Source organism: Paralichthys olivaceus, chromosome 7 (assembly GCF_024713975.1).
Source record: "Paralichthys olivaceus isolate ysfri-2021 chromosome 7, ASM2471397v2, whole genome shotgun sequence".
Lineage (NCBI taxonomy): Eukaryota > Metazoa > Chordata > Actinopteri > Pleuronectiformes > Paralichthyidae > Paralichthys > Paralichthys olivaceus.
Window position 1 is genome coordinate 19,904,381 of NC_091099.1, and position 20,968 is coordinate 19,925,348.

Sequence of the window (20,968 nt, forward strand, 5' to 3'; positions counted from 1 at the left end):
TCATTAGACAAAATAAACGTTTTGAATGTTAAACCTAAGTGTTCAATTTGGTTCAAGTTGAATAAAGCTTCTATCTCAGCCCTGTCTGAAAAAGTATGACATTAAGAGTTCTTAATCATTATTAGAGATATTAATATGTAAAACAGCATTTTGCAATTGTATCTCATAATGCAAAGATGGTTTACATTACTAGCTCAAGCACTTCACTAGTGGATGTGACTGCATTGCTTTCTGTCCACTGCTGTAATTATTTGTGTCATTGTTTTTTTCTATGTCCTGTGTAGTTCTATTTTATTCTATTCTATTTTTATTCTACTCCAAATTTCACAAAAATGGGCATGAACAATAAACCTGGCAAATTTTACAACTCATCGTTTTCCAAAGGTTAAAGGAAGTAATCTATCATATAAAATGGTAGAATAGATAGATTTTGTGGAGCAGCGCGGCATAAAATCTCTTTTCCAAATGATGGGCTGTATTGTTGTAGTTAGAAGTCTCAACAGTCCCTCCTAATGCGGCAGATTACTTCTAGTTGGTTTGCCTTTTTTCACAAATTTACAAATTGAAGTTTGAGACTTCTTGAGATACTTAAAAAGGATAATCAGCTCACGACTACTTTCAAATGTTTTGTTTTGTCTATTTCACAAAGAAATGGTTGAGAGGCTGAGTCACATTCAAAGAGGACTATGAATATAAACACAATATCTCCCAATAAACATAAAGATTTATTTTTGTTAACAAGAATAGTCAAAGATGAAAAAGCCATTTCTTCCACGCTGTAGGTAAATATATCTTTATCGTATTTATCTTATCTCACAAACGGTCCATATAGAGATACTTTTAAAGGTACAGTGTGTAGAATTTGTGATATCTAGTGTTGAAATTGCATGTTGCAGCTGAATACCCCTCACCTCACCCTCCCCTTCCAAACGTGTAAGAGAACCTGTGAAAGCTTCAGTTGTCATAAAAACTTAAAAGGTTTTTAGTTTGTCCAGTCTGCACTTCTGTAAAAAACATGGCAGCCTCTGTAGAGAGGGTCCCCTTGATGTAAATATAAAGTATTTAAATATAAAGGGCCTTTTCTGGGGTAAAGAAAACTACAATTCATACAATTTAGATTAAACTATATCGTGAAAACATCATAAGGATTATTCTACATTAAATTCCTGCCAATAGTTTAATGCAGCTTATTTTCAAGCGAGTCTACTGTACATTGTGTAAATTATTGGATAGCCTTTATGTTGTGTATGTGTCAGTGAGCATGCAGCAAATTCTTTCCTCTCATAAAGAAAATACACGCCTGTAACAAGTGCATTGAGATCGCGTGATTCTTATATTCTTATCAGTGTGTCCTCTGCCATTGTCACATGTGACCTGACTGTCTGTGTCACTAACCTTGTTGCCGTTGTTGAGGGTCATGCTGCTGAGGGCAGACAGTTTGGCCTCCAGACTCTGGTGTCCTGAATGCTGCTGCTGCTGGTGGAGCTGCTCCCGCTGGATCTGCTCCCTCATGTTCCTCGCCTCTTGGATGGCCTTCATCACTGCGTCCTGGTCCCCAAACAGCGCTGTGGGGTTGAGGCTGGACAGGATGTCTAAGGTAGGGGAGGACAGGATAGGAGAGAGGAGAAACTGTGTGTCAGTTTGTCTGGCATGACAATAAAGTCAGAATATGGTTTTGTCAGGTTTGACTGGCGGCAGAAGCAACGACTTTTTCAATTCTAACCCTCACCCATCACTTGTTTTTTCTGAAAAGAGGAAATCACAAATTGGGGGATCTTGTATGTGACATAATCAAACTTTTTCATGTCTTGGAAGAAAATTCTTTATTCATGTTGGACAATAAAGTTCACAATGCACAGCCCCCTTTCCACTAGTCAAAAAACCCATCAACCCCAACTATCTGGCTTTTGTCTGCAATGTGAATTACACAATCAGCATTGACTCCTGGGCCAAATGACTCTGCAGTAGTTTTATTCAGCTCCGGCTGTGATCGGCAGTGATGGAAACATGACACCTGGGTGAGCGCCTCATTTGACATAATGATTACGACGTCAGACATGATGCTTCAAGGGAAAAAAAGAGGAAACTCCTTCACAGGCAATGAGAAAGGAGTCAATCGCCTTTTTACAGGGGTTATCCACATTTTAAAAAACCTCTGTATACTGTGCATACCTGTTAATGTTTGTTTAAACGAGTACACCTCTTTTTTGGGGGCTTTTCAGGATCTTGACAAAGCAGTTTTAAAAGTGAAGAAAGTCATATTATGTAATGTCTTGTCATTTTGAATATATATGCAGTTTCTAAAAACATGAATCAGAATGTTGTTCTTCAGATTTTACACAATATGGCACAATGATAAAATAGTTTGGTATTTGAATTATGCTTTCATTCTCCAGCATCTTTTTATTTTATTTATCTGCTTCAATAAACCAGGGTTTTTTGACTTTGAACCCAGTTACGTGCATGTCTGGGATTTCATGCCCCTTCATATAGGTTACACAAGCTTTAAAGACAAAGTTCTGAAAACCAAAAGCCTCACCATGGTAATGCACATTTCCTGTTGTACGTCTAAAAGAAATTAATGAAAATGAAAAGGCGCAAATGTTGCTAAAGTTGATTTCCAGTCCACTTGTGTCTAGAATCTCTTCCCTTTGTTTATGTGTTTCACACTTGTTTTTTAAGCTGGTGTACATTTGAAGAAGAAAAAAAAAGAAGAAATAAAAGGATGCAAAGTTTCCGTTGCCCTCCTCGTTTAATTAGCACACAAGTAGGAAGCACTGCATGCTTGGGTGGCCGTTAAAATGGGCAAAAAATAACTTTGCAGGGAACACAAGCGACGCGTCCTCAAAGCCACTCCAGAGGAGCTGGTGAAATTGTTTTCTGGAGGGATATAATGAGAGGGTTTAGATTGGCCTTAATAACAGATAGCAGAGGTAGGGGCATAAAAGGTCTAGCGCAGGCAGACAATGATGTGAGGAAGCTCTTAAAAACCAAATAACGTGTGCTGGGTTTCACTGCTTCCGCTGCTGGGGTTTTCATTGGGGCTAAATACAGGGCTATGGACTCCTGTAAAACACAAACACTCACACACACAAACACTCACACACAGGTCTCCTCATGAAGCTGAGGTGTCTGCAGCCTATCAGCCGCATGCAGTGTTTCTTGGTTTGTCTGTGTGTGGCAGGGAGGAGGGAGGCGTTTGGGTGGCTGATGTTTTTGTTTTTCCGGTTGAGGGGGACGATCACGTTTTACACTGGAGCGAGGACCTATTTTTTCCGAATGCATGTACAGTTCAGACGCGAAACTATACACTGGTGCGTGAAAGTGTAGGAGGGTTTGTTTGTGTGTCAGACATCATGTATGTGTACAGTCTACAGGCAAAGCATCGTCAACACCCTGTGATCTTATTGAACGTGTGCTATTGTACTTCTTCTAGGCAGAGGAGCGATGGTCTGGGTGGCCCATGCCGTCCACCCTAGTGGTAAAGGAAACATTGGTGTTAAAGTGCACATACGTGTCTGTTACCTACCAAGAGAGTTCCTGCCCATGATGGGGGTGGGACTGGGGATGCGGCCCTTGCCCATGCCTGTAGGGCTGGTCTTGTTTCCAGAGAACAGACCTTGTGTTGGGGACGTCGAGGAGCGGAGAGCCTCAGCTGTCTTAGGTCTGGCTGAGAGGTTCAATGGCTGCGTGGATCCTTCCTCCTATTAGTGGAACAGATGCAACAGTCTGATTGGTATAGTGATGAAAATGGGACTCTTGGGTTAATGTATTGATTTCTTCCTTGTCTTCTTTTTTATTATGAAAGTCTACATGTTGCCGCTGCACTTTCTCTGCATGACGTGATGATGCTCATTGAATATGACTGACAAGAGGAAAAACTTCTTTGATTGGCAATGGGAAAGGAGTCAATCGCCTTTTTTTTTTTGAAGATTTACCCAAAATAATATAAAAAAATCTAATTTTGGTGTAAAATAAGTGTTAGTGAAATAAGCCTTTTCAACAACTCAATGCATTTTTCATGGTTGGCATTATTATGTAATGATGTTTACGAGTCACTCAGAACTATACCCTGTAGATTTGGCCCCTGGTGGCGTGGTTTCAAGAATCGTACATACGTGAGCATTGTATGTGAATAATACACAGTCATATTAAGAGTTTGACGCTGCTCATGCAGTGGTAGGGATGTGCCAAGAAATGTAGCGGTGCAGCAACAACTGGGAACACTTTCTGTAAAGATTATCACGGTTGTGATACAGTTATTGTGTACAAATTAATATTTTAACAACACTATGTGTCTGCTGTGAAAATGTGTTACTAGTAAAAGTTTAACTGTCAGAATTCAAGTTGACCACAACCCCTGAATTTAATTATTTTCCAAAAAATGAAGAACTGTCAGTACTTTGTGATCAGTCATCCCTATCGGGTTTCTGCCCTAGGACAAATGAATTACACAGCTTTACTTCTGTGAACTTGACAAGAGAAAAAACACTGTAACCTACCTTCTTCTCTAAACAATGGCACATTTGTTTCTGTGAGACCTCTATTTCTAATCAAAGGTTCATGACCACACTGATGTAAGTACGGAAACCTTGAAAAGAAGTTTACTCCTGCACATCAACACAGCCTGTCTGGGGCTCCTCCGCTGACGGCAAACGCTCAATGAACGTGGAGCTAGTTTGTGCTGAGGGAGGTGTTGAGGAGTTCAGAACGGGCTTGGTAGAAGGAGGCAAGAGGGGTTAGGCTGCGGGTGGCATGCAGAATTGGGGTGGGGGGGCTGAACATGTGTGTGAGGAGGGTTAGCGAAGGGGTGGGGGGGCTGGGGGTTGGAGGGCCCAGCACTACTGTTTGAGTGTGGTGAGCTCTGACGCCGGTCTATTGTGACGCCGGTTGCAGCTGTGCCCCACGCACACATATGGCTTCCATTACTGCCTCATCGTCGAGCAAAGACGAGGCGTGTGCTCTCAGTGAGGGGATCTGGGCTCCTGCCAAACAGCAGCCAGCGCCAGTGTCAGTTTGTGTATTTGCATGTGTGTGTGTGTGTGTGTGTGTGTATCAGTGTTTGACTTTTAAATAAGCAGTTTTCTAATCAACGGTGAGGAGTGCATGGCCATGCACAGATTGATGTTTCAAAGAGAACATTTCCAACCTCTCTCTTCTACTTGCACTAATCATTGTCATCTTCATCATTCTCATGTGTTTTTTTATTATTCTGAACTCTTTCCTTTGTCCTATCATTTTGTCTCATTTCATACACCAGGACGCAATGTGGTGCCATATTGCGTCACTTAACCATTGTAACTTATTACATGCAGAGAAGTAAGGAGAAACCCTGAAAAGCATAACTTGGACACTTTAATTCTGTGACTACACAATAATATTAAACAATAATATGCTTACCTTAATCTGAGTGATAGGACTGGACGCTCGCCTCTCACTCTTCAGTGCAGAGGGGGAGAGGGGACCGGAGGAGTTGGGAGCTTGCGGGAGGGGAGCCATCTTGGCTCCTGGGGAGATCTGCATGCTTGCCAGCTGGGCTGCATACAGCTGCTGCAAAAAGGGAAGAAACCAGCAAAACCGACAGACTATTAACATTGCTCGCCAGCAGCTAGTCAGTGGCTTTCCTCTTTCATTCTCTCTCCTCTTTTCTTCTATGGGTGTGTGTCTGAGCCAAACACACACAGATCTCCTATGGAAACAGATGTGCGTGCGCGCACACACACCTCGATCTGAATTTGACAGGATTGTCCCACACAAATGGAAGATTTGTTTGAGGGGGCGAGGATTTATCAGAGTGGCATTCCAGCAAAACATTTTCATTTTAAATGATCTACAATCCATCTCTGACAGTTATTTTTTCAACAGATGCTGGGAGCAGCTTGTACATCCATTTCCATCTAAGAAATAAATCCAAATAATAGCTCCTGAATACTTTGCTTGTATCTTTTTTAAGTTTGATGTTCACTATTGAAAAAAATCTATGACTCAGGTCTGCACAAATTGGCAATTTAGTAAAGTTTGGCTTTTGAGCAAAGCCGTTATTTTAAATTGTGAAAGCCAAATTAAATTTAGATTTAAAACAATACACAAATGCTTTGTCCTATTTATAACTTAGAAAATGGAGTTTCTTCATTATCCAAAACACAGACAATATGTGCAACCATTTTAAGTAGGTGAAGTCAAATTACAATTACATCTCGGGCACATGAGTCAGTTGAAACACATTTGAAAAGAGTATAAAATAACAAAAAAACTAAACTAAATTAAATGACATGGAAAGTATAAGCCAACAGCCTTCAGGGTTGAGACGAGAACATTAAATGTAGCAAAAAAACTGTAGGCCTACCGATTTTCCATCCAAGGTACTTAACAAAAATCAAAGAGTCAAATACTCGGCCCACAGTCCAGGGTCTTCTAAATCAAAGCTAGCTGGCCAGACAAACCGCTGCCTGAAACCACTGTCAACCCCTGTCTAAATGCATTGGAGTGTGAGTACTGGAGAATCAAAGAGCCTGTCCTCAGGAAAACCACCCAGACGTGGCTGGCCTTCACTTCAGTCTCTCTCTTCTTCTTTTCTGCTTTCCTACTTTCCTAACATTTTTCATTCCTCTCACCTCATCTATACTCTCTCCCTCCTTCTACATTTCTGTCTTTCTTTTGTCCCCTCCTCTTTTGATCTCCCTCTGACTCTCTTCCTCTTTCTCCCGTGCCTCAGTTTTGTTCCAAAACCATTCTTCACATCTTTTCCCTCATCTCCGTTTCCATCTCTGGTTCTTTCTGTCTCTGTTTTTACTCTCTCTGGCCCCTCCACCTAAAAGGCCCCCAGTGTTGTGAGATCTGATTTCCCTGTAGTCAAAACTGCAGGGCCTCCTGGGACTGGAGATCTTACAGCAAAGTGAGTGCAACAGAGAAAAAGAAAGCGAGGGATGGGGAGTGCTGCGCTGCAGACACACAAGACCACCGTCGCTCCACCGCCGAAGCACCAGGCTCAGCGGTCGGGGCCGGAGAAATTGGCTGGCCCTCTTTCCACTTCTCTCGGAGCGATATTAAACACAAACAGAAGGGGCTGCGTCGCTGAAACAAAGCCCTGATGTCACGCCGCTTATTTTCCTTGGAAGGCAGGAGGAGTGCTCGGGCCAACCCCTGGCGATATGAGATCCCTGTAAGAATGTGCCTTGAATGGCTGGTGGTGAGGCCTCTCGCGTCAATCAAGCCGACCGCAGAGTTACTTCTGGTGATGCCTGATATTCTTACGGCTCTAAGGGGAGCAGGAGCTCGGGCAAACACATGGGTCTTTGAGGTAAAACACACGGTTAAGATCTCACACCCGCATGCACACGCACACACACACACACACACACACACACACACACACACATTCAGCTATTGTGCTGTTAGCAGCGATTCTGCTGGCAATTCCAAATAAGAAAAAGGAACTGTTGAACAAACAAAAGGTTGAAAATAAGAGCTCTTACCTATTTTTTTTATCTGTTTCTTGAAGACACCCTGAGATTGATTGGTGACTGGGGAGGCCAATGTGCAGCGTAAACAACCACAACTACAGCTCTCACCATTCAGTCAAACCCCAAGGGAAGACAATGCCGCAATTTCCTAAATTACAAATTGACAAAGAGGGTCTTGAACTGTGCCTCAGCTGTCTGGATTATCTGACTGGCCTCTGGATGTTAGTGCTAATTTGACTAAAATCCAAATGATTAGTCCATCATTTTTTATCCTCCTCATTGCCAGCAGTTTTCTGTTAAATAGCCTTGGCCACTTTAGCGTAATCTTTAAGAAAGCAAAGAGAAGGTGATGTTGTTGTGGTTGGGGTGTGGGCAGCACCTCCTCTGTGCCTGTCCCATTAAGACTGAGTGGAGAAACCCTTCAGCTGGCCTCTATTAGTGTTGAGCTGCTATCGATCTCAAGTACAAAACAAATGAGGTTTTGTCTTTTTCAGCAGGTTTGCAGGGGGAGGAGGACGAGGAAGTGGGTGAAATAGATCGACTGCCCCTGAGCACAGGCGGAGGATGGGGAGTAAATGTTGCTCAGGGAGGGGCAGCTGTGTCCAAGACAGTGAAAAAGACACACAGAAAGAGGCAGGCTGCATAAAAGTCATCTCATTTACAGTTTTCTGTCGTGGAGCAAATCCTTTATTTTCCCATTGTAAAAAAATCTGATTGCAGTCAAAGAAGTCTCTTTTTGTGGCGGAAAATGACGTCCTGGCAATGAGGGCAGAAACACTGACTCCGGGGCACAAAGAATTGCTGCTCACCTTTGTCTCCGGGCCATGGACACAGAAAAAGAAATACTCTGAACATAGTAACAGACAGCGAACGATGTCTTATGATTTCAACAAGAATGTCTGCTAAGCAACTGTATTTCCCTCGCATTAGCTGCGCACAAAGGGGGCCTTTCTTCAGCAGGAATCCACTGTTTGTGAAAGGGTCTATGCCGAGGCTCTGGAAACAATTGGCCTGATCAAGTTCCCACGCCGATAGCACGGCATTTGTTCTATCAAAATTGTAAGGTCGGGTCACGATGGGTCCTCCGCAATGGGGCAGCTTTTACCAAATATCTCTGTTATTTTTTATCAGATTTCATTTTGTCAATTCATTTAGGGCATAAAAACAAAACAAAAGATCGATTCTGGCAATTAATATCCCAACCCTTTTCCTAACATCCAGTAATTTCGAGTAACGCAGGTTCATTTTCGCTGCTTGAGAATATATGCCCTCTCTATATGCCAGTTTATGCCTGTGTGAACATTGGTGCCAGCCAGCTGTCGAACAGAGTCCTACAGGGCTTAGCTTTAAAACATCTGGAGCAGTCTGGCCGCAGCATCTGTCCACTCTGTACCGAGCAGAGGTCTGGCAATAAAAAGTTTGATATCAGCTGGAGTGTACTTAACAACAGTATGTAGCAGAGGAGACTGCTAATGTAGAACTAACACGGTGTAATGTGAATTTACAATGCTTTTTTATAGACGCACAGTCTATCCCACACTGCAGTTAAGGTCATTGTGAAGTGAAGCGCATTACTGAGACTAATAAGTTAAAATCACTTTAAAACAGACAAGATCTCAGTCTGTGCACTGAACCGTGTTTAAATCCTAATTGACTGACTTACCAAGACACCTATTTACTAAATGGCCCCAGTCAATTGATTACAAATAATGATTAATTACAATTTAATCAAATACCTATATTCATGTTAAACTCACCCCATAATGCACTTTCCATATTGTGTAAGTATTCAACGAGTTCAACAGGGCTGTCATACATCTCCAACATAACAAGCAACAAACAGCACAAGGACAGAGACAGTATTCATGCAAGATAAAGAAGTGATGAGTAAAGACACAAGAAGTTAGTGTTAGTGATGTGTTAGTGTTAGTGATGCTCTGGGTGTATATATATATATATACACTCACAATTATTGCAAAAAAACAGGTTTTCAATGCTGTCAATTGTCCCTCACCTCCCAAAGGCAGAGCCCATTGAGAAAGCAGAGCCAGAGCTGAGAAAGAGAGAGGAAGTCCACTGTGGCACTACAGCGTAACCGCATTGGCTACATGCAGGCCAAAGGGCTTTAAGATAGTGCAGAATGGTTTCATCAGTTCATCATTAGTTCAGATTTGTGGAAATAAAGACCTGTGCTGATATGATGAAACTCCAATAAACATCACAAAGCAGAGTCAGATGTCCGTGATGAGTTAGGCTGTTGTTTGGACGTTCAGATTGTACATTTACTGTATGATAATCAATCGAAACAATATGCTCCAGTGTTGAAAAGATATTTTTGTCATTCATCAGTTCCTTTCATTATCTATTCCGCTTATCCTTTAAGGGTCATGAAGGGAGCTGAAGCCAGATTGGTGCAGTGATTTTCACCTCACAGCAACAAGGTTCACTGTTCAAATCTCGGTACAGGGGGTCTTTCTTTGTGGAATTTGCATGTTCTCCCATGTTTGCATTGATTTTCTCTGGGTACACTGGCTTCCTCCCACAGTCTAAAGACATGTAGATTGGAGTTAGGGATTAATTGGAGTCTCAAATTGGGCGTAGGTGTGAATATAAAAGGTTGTTTGTTGGCCCTGTGATACACTGGTAATCTCTTGACAATGTACCCCTCCTCTTGCCCTATGTCAGCAGAATTTGGTGCCAGCTTCCCCACGACCCTTAAAGGATAAGCAAATGGTTCAATTATCAACACATTTCCTGGGGGAAAACCTGTAACTGTCAGGTTCTTCCATATACAAACAAGCAGCTTTCAAAGAGATGCAGGTAATAAGAGCGGTCAGGGGGGACATGTTGATTCACTCCAAGGTGTTGGACTGGATTTCAGAACACTATTTAGTTGTTTTAACTGTGTCTGTACAATTTGAATTCTGTTTCTTGCAATACTACAAGCGCAACTACACCATATAAAATGAATGCTCAACATAAGTACATAAATCCCATCATGATTGCGTCTGACAAAAATTCCTCAGATGATCGTCCTTTCTTCTCTCCTAAACACTTCCCCACACTCTCTGTCTTCCTCCGTTCCCCAATCTCCTACTCCATTTCAGCCGCCGCCGCGATGAGGAGCTTCCTCTTTCATTCAGGTTCCTCTCTGCCTCTCATTATTCCACGTCTCAGGCAGTGTTTAGAAGTGAATGAGTTTGCATCTCCGACATTATTCATCCTCTTACCTCTCACTCACCGTACGGCTCTTTTGATAATTTCAAAGCCTGGAGTGGAGATAGGCAGCGCCAAGACTCTGATCCCCTCAGCGCAGCACGGCGCCTTGCTAAGTCAATAGAGGCTAATGAGGGCATCAATAAGCGAAAACCACAATACGAAGTGAATAAAGTGAGATAAGGATTCTTATAACATCCAAAAGCTATGCTATGGTAACGGCTGACATGATGAGGCAACATTGTTTGCAAGTGAAAAAGCTTTTGAGGGCTTTTGTTCTTTCCTCTAATAGTAGGTACAGCGGGAGGTGTGACGGGCTCCTGTTGTGAAATTCCAAACCGCCTTCACCGAGCGAAGATTTCATTTTTCTTTTCTTTTATTTCGTTTTGCATCTTTTTCTTTGCAAATATGCTCAATGATAACCATTATGGATAAGTGATATTCTCAAACCACAGGTGTCAAGCAGCAATGAAATATTTGATGAATTGCCGGGGCCAGGTGTTGTGCTGGTGGGGCGGAATTCCTCTGTGATTCATCATGAGAGCTTTTGTTTAACACAGCTGACAGGCAGCAGATAAGCAGGCTAGCATGTTAGCGTCGGCCTGTACGGCTTCATCTTTAACCAACGTGTCATGCTGTTTTATTGGGAAAAGTTAACACCATTAAAATTCATTAAGAAGAAAGCCTGTGATCTGAGCTTGTTAATGCATGCTGGGACTCCACCAGCTTCCATTTGTATTTCCCATCCATTTAACTCCTATACAGAGGTGTTTTGAGGAATTTACGAAGTCTTGCTGCAACATGGAGCAGCTGACAATACTGCTTGATTTAATAATAATAATGATGATAATAGAACTTTATTTCAATAGCGTCTTTCAAAACCAGTGTTTCAAGGTGTTCACAAAACAAAATATTAAAAATGTGCAAAATTAGCAAATCATAGAAAAGGCAGATAACACTGGCAATGCAATAAAACAAAATAGATTTTAAAAGAGGAATTACAATAAAAGAACAAGATTAAAATTGGTAAATAAAGAAATTAATTAAAAACTATTAGAATACCATTTTTTCACTGCTTTTTAAACTAAGGCACAAAGAAGCACAAATGTGAAGAACTTAACAATGCCAGCAGACTAAGCAGGATTTTTGCTCTTTTTTCCGTGGTATCATTGTCACTGAGTATCTGCACCTTCAAGAGGTCACCTCACAATGACACATCAAGTTCCTCTTTTGTTGGAGTTATCCCTGTCCCTACTAGCTTATTTAACTGTGCCGTCATGATGTCTGTCACTTCTTATGAATGATACCTTTTTTTTAATTGCAACTGAGTTTTTTTGCAAGGTAACATCAGCCAGACATGCCTCATAACAGCCTTGGGCTCTAGATCTACGCCTACTCTACCATTACTGACAATAACTCCTTCAAATTAATTTGTCATTGCTGCTCCCTTCATCTCTATCAGACATTTTCTTATGTACAAATACTTTAATGTTACAAACTGTTTCTTCTTGTCAGTGTTGTAAATACTGTTATTTTGCTGATGATCTCAGCTACAAACAGCATCTATTGCACTTCTGTCCGTCCTGGGAATGGGATCCCTCACGTGTGGCTGCCTCGGAGGTTTCTATGTTTTTTCTCCCAGTTCATAGGTGTTTTTGGTAGTTTTTTTCTTACTCATATTGAGGGTTGAGGACAGAGGATGTCCCACCTTGTTAAGCCCTGTGAGACAAACTGTGATTTGTGAATATTGGCTATACAAATGAAATTAGATGATGATGATGATCTCACAGGCAAAACATAAAAGGTTGCATGCACCAGGATTTTGATTTAATTTTTATTTTATGAAAATGTTGCAGGTTTTTTCCTACTTGAACTCAGTCCTTATCTCGCCTGTCCTTTCTGTTTATCTTCCCACTTCTGCACAATTGTCTTGGGCTCTTGCGCGCTGGTTACACCCTCAGGATTAGAGTCATATGTACTCTGTCAGTGTACAAACCCTCACCCTTAAAGCTTTGTCTTTGTTCTCACTGCTGTTCTGAAACTCCATTTCTGCTGCAGCTGTTTGTTTGGTTGTGAAACCCTCACTCGAGTCATCATTGTAGATATTGAAGAGGCACTTCTTTTGTTTGCTTTGCTGGCCTTTACTCTGACACTGTGTGGCCGCAGCGCAACAGCATAAAGTGGAGGAAGAAAGCATTTTGGCTTGCGTGGGAGTTTTGTCTTTGACAAAAAGAACAAGTTGTGCCTTTGGTCATGGCTCAATGTGAGAATAAATACAAGTATAAACTGAGATGAGAAGTGAATCAAAGTGAAATTGATGCATATATCCAACATTATAGACACATGTCATTAACTTCTAGCCCTCACTTTCTTACCACTTTATTGTATCCAATTACATTTCAATAGTCAGTTCACCACACTGACTTGATTCCTCTCTCTGTCCAGGCAAAGAATTGTGCTACTTTTTTCGCTACTTTGGTGATTTTGATGAACTTTCATGAGACCAGGTGTTTCAGTCTTACCTGTAGTTGTAACGGGCTCAGTCCAGATGCTGCTGCAGCTGCCATTGTCGATGGAATGAACTGCATGGGGTAATTATCACCTGCTGAGCAACGACAACAACACATATTGCAAAGTTAGGTGGCGGCAGATTGCACAAGAACTAACCTGCTTCTTAGTTTCAACCAGCGCCTGTCTGTCTGCTGTCTGTCTCTCTCCCTCTGTCTCTGTCTGTCTCACTCTTTGTTTCCTTCCTTGTTCCTCTCATGTTTTTATTCATGTAAAATGAAACACCGAGGGTCACAAGTGTTTTATTCAAAGGTTAGTAGCGCTCATTGTCGGTACATGCGGGTACTTGAGACCAGGGTGAGCAGAGTTCAAATGCAGAGCTCCCTCATTGAGATGCACTCATATATTCATAGAGCAGTTCTGTGTATCACCCCTACTGTTTGTCCCTAAAAGGCTTTCCATGTCCGAGCTTTTGTTGAAAACAGGCTAAAGTCAGTCCAAGGAGTGTGCACAATAATGGCTTTTTAATCCTCTCCTTCGTTTTTCTTTACACCCTCATGGGAGTTTATGCTCACGCAGTTGGAATAAACATGGATTATTCTGTATGAAGTATGGAGGGTCAGTGCTGTGCAATACCAGGCGTGCACCTGGAGGAATGCATGGAAGACAGGAATGTGTGAGGGCCGATGAGAGAGGAGGAAAGCAGGTGGTGCAGAAGATCCTTGTGGATTGCTGAAACATCCAACATTCACGCTTTTCTTTGTGTTTTGTTTGTGGTTCTGTGAAAGTTTGTGATTTGACTGTCTGCACTTATGTATGCATTGTTGGGGAGGTCTAGCAGGAGAACATGCTTGAGAGTGTATGTGTGTTTGTCTGTGAGAAAGTGTGACATTCCATGTTGCAGATGTGTTGGGCAACAGACATGTTTTCATCACGCCATAAAATAGACATTCCAGCCCGAGCTGTGTCCAATGTATTGTTGCTGACTTGAACAAGCAGAGCTTATAAATCTCTCCGCTCATTTCCAGAACATTCCTCACCTGACACACCTCATTAACATAGACTGGGATTCCAGTGTTTGTGTGCATGTGTGTGTCTAAGAGGGAGACATAGAAAGAGCATGTGTGTGTGTTTGTGTGTGTGTGTGTGTGTGTGTGTGTGTGTGTGTGTGTGTGTGTGTGTGTGTGTGTGTGTGTGTGTGTGAGAGTGTGTGTGTGAGAGTGTGTGTGTGTGTGTGTGTGTGAGAGTGTGTACCTGGCTTGTAGGACATGCCCGGTGGGAAGAGGAAGCCTTGCTGTGCAGCAGCGGCTGCAGCCAAGGACCGCTGGTCATGAGGAAACACTGGGATCATCAGCGGAGGCATGTGACCCTGGACCTGAGAGAGGGGGGGGGGGGCATTTTTGCAGTCTTAATGTATAGCATTTGATTGAAAATGTAAAATTTAAATTACACACAACCCCTCATAACATACACACAGAAACAACATAAAAACAATATTAACACACCAAAGATGAAAAAGAAAAATGCGGTGTGAAAAACAGTAAGGGTGGAGGGGAAGAAATTGAAGACTGTTGTTAAGACAAATGACAGACGATGAAAAGAGAACAAAAGACTTTAACGGAAGTTAAAAAAGTCAAAAGGAGAGAGGAAGAAAAGAGAAAATGTTCATTGAAAATTTGTCAATGAATAGAAAGTAAAGAGGAAGTAGTGAAAAGGAAGAATGAAAACAAAGAAGAATGAAACAAAGAAAAGAATTGCATAAAAAAAGATCAGAAAGAATGTAAGAAATATGGCAAGGAGATAAATGAGAGACCATGAAGACAGAAATAGAAAAAAAATACTAAAGAATACACACACACATAAACACACATAGATGAGTCTAAGAATGAAATAATCAGCGGAGAAGTTAAACAACAAATGAAGTCGTGGATTCTTGAGGGACAAGTGAAGAAATGTGAAGCAAAAAGTCTTTAAAACAACACAGAGGCTAACAGCTGCCTTTCATGTCGGCTTGAAAGACTCATAAAAACTGTGGGTTTGACTGAGTTAAGGCGCTGTGGGCTCCAACTGAAGAGAACATATCAAAGATGAGCCTGCGGGAGTCTGTTAACGCTGCCTGTCTTAACCGCCGGACTGCCCCACTCTCTTCCCTTCCATCTCTCCCTTTATCTCATCCTCTTCTCTTTTTAGTTTTTTCCATGCTGTAAAATTGTTTGTCTCTTACGTCTGCCTTTCTTGTCCTTTGCTCTGTCTATCTCTCGTGTGCGCTCTGCTTGTTTTTTCTTTCCCTCTTACTTGTTATATTCCTTTAGTTAGTTTGGCAGATATCTCAGATTTTCAAGAAAATTGTATATGTTCAAATCAGGTGCTTCAGTCATTTGGGTTTAAAAAAGGACGCATCGTCAGTTATATATGCATTACAAATGTGTGACACTACAGCTGTCTATCACTTTATCTCATTCTGAAATATTTTCATGTTTTTATTAGCCTCCTGTTTTCTCCTTTCTCATCTAGTGACTTTTCATTTTTTACTTCACTTTAAAATGTTTCACTTTTTCCTCAAGTCTTATTTTTACTCTCCTTTCTCTTTTCATTCATGTCTAATTCATCCTCTTCTCTTTTAATCCTTGATCCTATACTCTCTATCTTGGATTTCATCTGTCCTTTCTCATGTCCCTCTTTGAGATGAACTCTCGTCGACACCTCCTTCCGTCTCTTTTTTTTTTCCTTCTTCCGTTCAATGCTGTCCACCTCCATTCATCTCCTTTACTACCAATTCATTACCACACGGCCCCCTCCCACTGTCCTCCTGGGACAGTTCATCATTAGTGGCCAAATTTACGCAATCAGCATGTTGTTGTTTGGTTACAGTATTTCTCTGCATTTGTACTGCATGTGTTACGTTGCTGAGTTAGTTAAATAAGATGACCGTCCTCATGGGATGTTTATGGTGTGTGTGTGTGTGTGTGTGTGTGTGTGTGTGTGAGAGAGAGAGAGAGAGAGAGGCACTGTCAAAGGATTTGTAGTAGAGGTTTAAAGAGCATAACTAAATACAGCAAGAGAGAGATGAACAGGGCCGTCCTTGACTTATGTGTGTTTACTAAAATAATTAGTCGATCAACAAGAACAGAAACAGAAAATTAATTAGCAACAGTTTTGACAAATGTTACAAAAAGCAGATTCTGACTTCTCGAATGTCATTATTAATGTTTTGTCATTGAATTTCAGTTTACAAAGAATATAGTAATATAGTTTTAGTAAAAATTAAGTTATAGGTAAATTAAAATGCTTACAATATTTAAATGCCAAGTTCTTCCTTATATTTATTTTATTTATATAGCATCCTCTGTACCTATATTTTAAAAAGTATTCAAATATACTGTGCATGTTGAGACTTTAAATGGTTTGCAAATGCTCATGCAATGCCACAACCTCTATGTTCTTCTTTTTTATGCACTACTGTAAAACGAAGTATGCACATTGTAAATTTGACACTTACTGAACATAAATCATGCAACTACAAACTCCTGTATTTGTGTCTTCATGTTCTGTCCAGAGAGGTGTTTTTTTACTTTGCAGGTTTTTTTAAAACTAGATTGTAATTTTAAAAAAATCCCTCAAAAGAAAAGAACAATATGTGTGTCTGTAGTATTGTCCTGTATGTCTATCTTTATGAGGACAAGTCAGAGTTTCTGACTGTAAAAGTCAAGATGCTTGTGGACATTCTTGAAAAATTGGTTGGTCTTCATTTCATCAAAGAGCTGTTTGAGGCTTAGGTTTGGTTTTAGGGTCAATGTCAAAATGAGATTGTGTCTTTATCTCATGCTGATGTCTCTGCCACAATGCTTCAAACATCTGTATTATCCACAGTTTCTTTTCTTGGTGTGTGCAGCTATACGGGTCCATCACCTGACCAGCTATTCAGACAACATTGTTTAAGTGATACTACAAGAAACCCAGATAGACCTGGAGGTCCTCATCTCACATACATACACACAAACACACAAACAAACTGGAAGTTCAGGGTACTTTCGGGGCATTCCCACACACACAAACACACACACACACACACACACACACACACACACACACAAAATGTCCCGACGTCTTGTGACATACAGAAAAGAAAGGAAGAAGAAGAAGAGAGAAGTGGGGGAGGGGGGTTATAGAGTGGGACAAAATGCTCCCATTCATTGTATTCCTCTGGGAACACTGGGACTGACTGGGGCTGCTTCACTAGCACAAACACACAAAGATCTCCTTTTACCAAAGGGAGGGGGGGGTGGATGAATGGACTGGTGAAGGTGGTGCTGCAGGGGCCCCCGCTCTGCACAGCCCCTAAGAAAACACAAGGCCCCCTTCCTCTAACTGCCCACCAGACACAGCGATGTACACACCTAGGCACAAGGAACATGTGTATACACGCAGACACACAGTCAGAATTAATGGTCCTCTTGTGTATGGGCAGCAGGGTTAGGGGCCAATGAGTATGTGTGTGGTGTGTCTGTATGTTGATGTGTTTGAGAGAGAAAGAGATGTCTGGTTGTGCAGTCGGCAGGTAAATGCACACATGTGGATGTGGATGAGTGCCTCCCTTGATTTCATCCATCACTTCTCTTGAGGGAACAAACTGCTCGCTCACACAGGTAAATAATGATTTGTTTTTCACTCTGCAGCCAACTGAAGAAAAAATCATCACATCCAGAAATGTGATATTCTAATGGCCTATTGTGCCTTTTAGAGAGGAGCAGAAATAATAATAAAATAATACAACAATAAAAAAGAATGAAGCACCTAGCACATGACTCATTCCAGTTAGAATCAGGACAAAAACATTATGGTACCGGTTACTCTTTGGAGAAATGTCACAATGTTGACGACTTGGTGCCAAAGATGCCAACATCAGACTGGTTCTTCAACGGCCTTTACCTGCCTGACACTTAGGAATATTTCTTCCATCTACTGACTCACTTCACTTTATAAAAGGTAAATCATTTATGTGTCTCCGTGCTGTGTTAAATCGCATTAGCCTGACTGATGTAAAACTATTTCAAGTTCAACCCCCCCGGGGGAAAGTCAATGTAATAAGCTAATGATCCATTTAATGTTTGGTCACAGAACTCAGTATAACATGACAGGGACAATAGCATTGGATCACAACTGGTGATGACAGTTGGATTAACCGCTATGACCCCATAGACCCTGCTGCAGTCTTCAAGATTTGAGGAGGTGCGTCAGATTAAGAGTGTGGCCGCGAGTCTGCTTGTTGTTTTCTTTGACATTTGCAGGGCTGTGCTCATGAGGAAAATTAGGAAAGGATCTGAATTTTAGCACAATCACAATCTGGCCAATTTACTCTCATTCTCCAAACTTTTTGATGACTTTCTTAATGGTATCAAGGCTGAAGTTTTTTGTATTTGTTTACTTTTTCTCTCTCATCTAGTGGCCAGAATGTGCTTAATGCTTAATTTAAGAAAAACAATATACCTTCAAATAATTACTCTTCTTACACTCCATCTTGCTTCACCCATGTGAACACAAAGACATTAAAGTGATTTCAACTGAAGCACACAGAATTCCACTATGCATTTTTTCCCACAGACTAACACACAGGTTAATACACTGGAATGAGAGTCATTGTAAAGTCAAAAGTTCACCATTCTCCATAGCTGGTGAGTCCAATCGACGTTATGGGCCTTCCATGGCTTTCCGAGTCATTGTGTCTGAAGCTGGATTTGCTGACATAGATGCTGTCTGTCTATCTAATGGCGAATTGCATGCTCCATTAGTTCTTCTGCATGTTTGTGAGTGTGTATCTGTGCATGCATGTGTATTTGAGAGGATTGTTGTGTTTGTGTCTATTTGTTTAAACAAATGTTCAGCGTCCAGCACACCTAGCGTCAGCATTTTATTGACAAGAGAAAATCCTGAGTCTTTGCATCAGACATGAGGACATGAAAGAAGTTTACCTACAAGACTTGTGGGATTCTGGATCTACCATAATATGTATCTCGTTTAACTCTAACACACTTCCACGTTTCTGTCAAAAGCTCAGATTAAGACTTCTGGTCAAAACCTATATGTACCTGAACTAGTCACAACGTCAACAACTTAAAGAGTCAGCTTATGGAATTTCAACAGGGGGCAGCATACTACACCAGCCACAGATGAAAGTAATACAGTAGGATTCAACACAAAAATAAAAATAATAAGAAAACAACACTGGGGCAAGAACTCAAAAGAGAAAAAGAGGAAAGCAGGCGAAGGAGGAGACAGAGGAGTTATAAATGAAGAACAGAGAGAGGGAGGAGGAGGAGGAGGAGTGCGGCTTTGCAGTCATTAATTAGCCCGTTAGCTAGGGCCCGGGCGGTGCGGTTAGGGCCTGCGCCTTTGTGGGCCCGAAGGAAATGGGCCACATATGAGAGCCATTATAGGAGCTGACTTAACAAAGACACATGCCTGTCAGCCACCAGGCTGGGCTGGGCTGCTCAGCCTACAGAGCACAAAGGACCCACCACCAGTGTGTGTGTGTTTGCATGTGTGTTTGTGCACGTGTGCAAATGTGTTTTTTATGTGTACATGCGTGTGTGTGTGTGTCCGGGGAATGTCCACGAGCTGTCCATATTCATGCAATTATTTTAACTGTCTCTACTTTGTCAATGTCAAATGCCTATGATATTACTTAATTGTGAGCATCTTTGCATTTATGCACATTTGATGTCAGAACATCTTATGTTTCTTTGTGGTGCATGTGTTTCTGCGTGTCTGTGTGAGTGTGTATGTGTATCTATCAGAATGGGGCCTTAGGAAGCGTTTCTTTAACCCGTGGACATCCCCCGCTGGCTCTCCACACCATTTAAAACCACATGACAGGAAACCTGGGTCACTTTGAACCCCCCCCCCGACAACACTGCACACGCTGACAAACACACTGACACCATCCGTGGACAGAAAGGAAAGAGGGAATGTGACGAGAGGTAGAAACAGAGAAATGTGCTAAAAACAGCTTCCCACTGGGTTTTTATTGTCTCCATTCATAAATCATATACAGATAATACTCACATATTAACGCTGAGCTATAAAACTTTCAAAATTTATACTGCACACACTGGGAGTTGCAGCAAAGAACTTTTTTGTTTTCTTATTTTTTCCATATGGACAACATTTAGTGTTTCGAATGGAGATGTGAACAACAACTGGCACTTTTAAAAAGTGGTTTTACCACACTGAGGCCTATTCTTTTCAGCTGAAACAGTAGCATTTGGTCAGCTCCTCAGAGTAATGGCCTAAGAGGAGCTCAGGTCTGGATTTGATAAGTGGAAACAGACTGGTGCAGCGCTGCCTGTGTGTTTAAGGCCAACACACATCCGACACAGCGTAAACAGCCTGTACCCCAGTGACTAAGCCCTGGAGCTTAGCCATAATAATTCTAAACCTCTGTACAGTAGATAGACCATATGCTTCTTACTAAGCTGATGCATTTGTTTGCCAAGAAGTGCTATTGTTAGAAAAAATAACTTAAATAACATTTGCACACATGCAGCTGTGGTGTTTATAATACTTAGCAGCTTACAATTAAAGCAAATTCCTTCTTTTCATCACTTTCGTCCATTCATTTCTGTACCATAACTGAGTGCCAGATTTAAGCAGTTCTGACAGCTTTAGATTTAATCCAACATTGAAAATAAGTGTGAAACATGAGATGTGGTGGAATTCTAGGTTTCACCTGAATTTACAGCCCATGGTTCTGAAGCTCTACATGATAACATGCTGCTCCGCTG

The 20,968-nt window shown here is 41.4% G+C and overlaps 1 protein-coding gene across 7 annotated transcripts in view; it reads right to left on the reverse strand.

Annotated features, from left to right (window-relative positions):
• Window positions 1-20,968, reverse strand: part of LOC109623493 (transcription factor SOX-6-like) — a 103,820-nt gene that overhangs the window by 14,681 nt on the left and 68,171 nt on the right. For 4 of the 7 annotated variants that reach the window (XM_069529064.1, XM_069529069.1, XM_020077992.2 and 1 more), the window contains 5 exons: window positions 14,442-14,562; window positions 13,202-13,284; window positions 5,401-5,550; window positions 3,530-3,704; window positions 1,396-1,592 (listed from right to left, as the gene is read on the reverse strand). In XM_069529064.1, the coding sequence (XP_069385165.1) occupies window positions 1,396-1,592; window positions 3,530-3,704; window positions 5,401-5,550; window positions 13,202-13,284; window positions 14,442-14,562 (726 nt within the window). The remainder of the gene's footprint in view (window positions 1-1,395; window positions 1,593-3,529; window positions 3,705-5,400; window positions 5,551-13,201; window positions 13,285-14,441; window positions 14,563-20,968) is intronic. The other 3 variants (XM_069529070.1, XM_069529067.1, XM_069529068.1) reach the window with 3 other exon arrangements.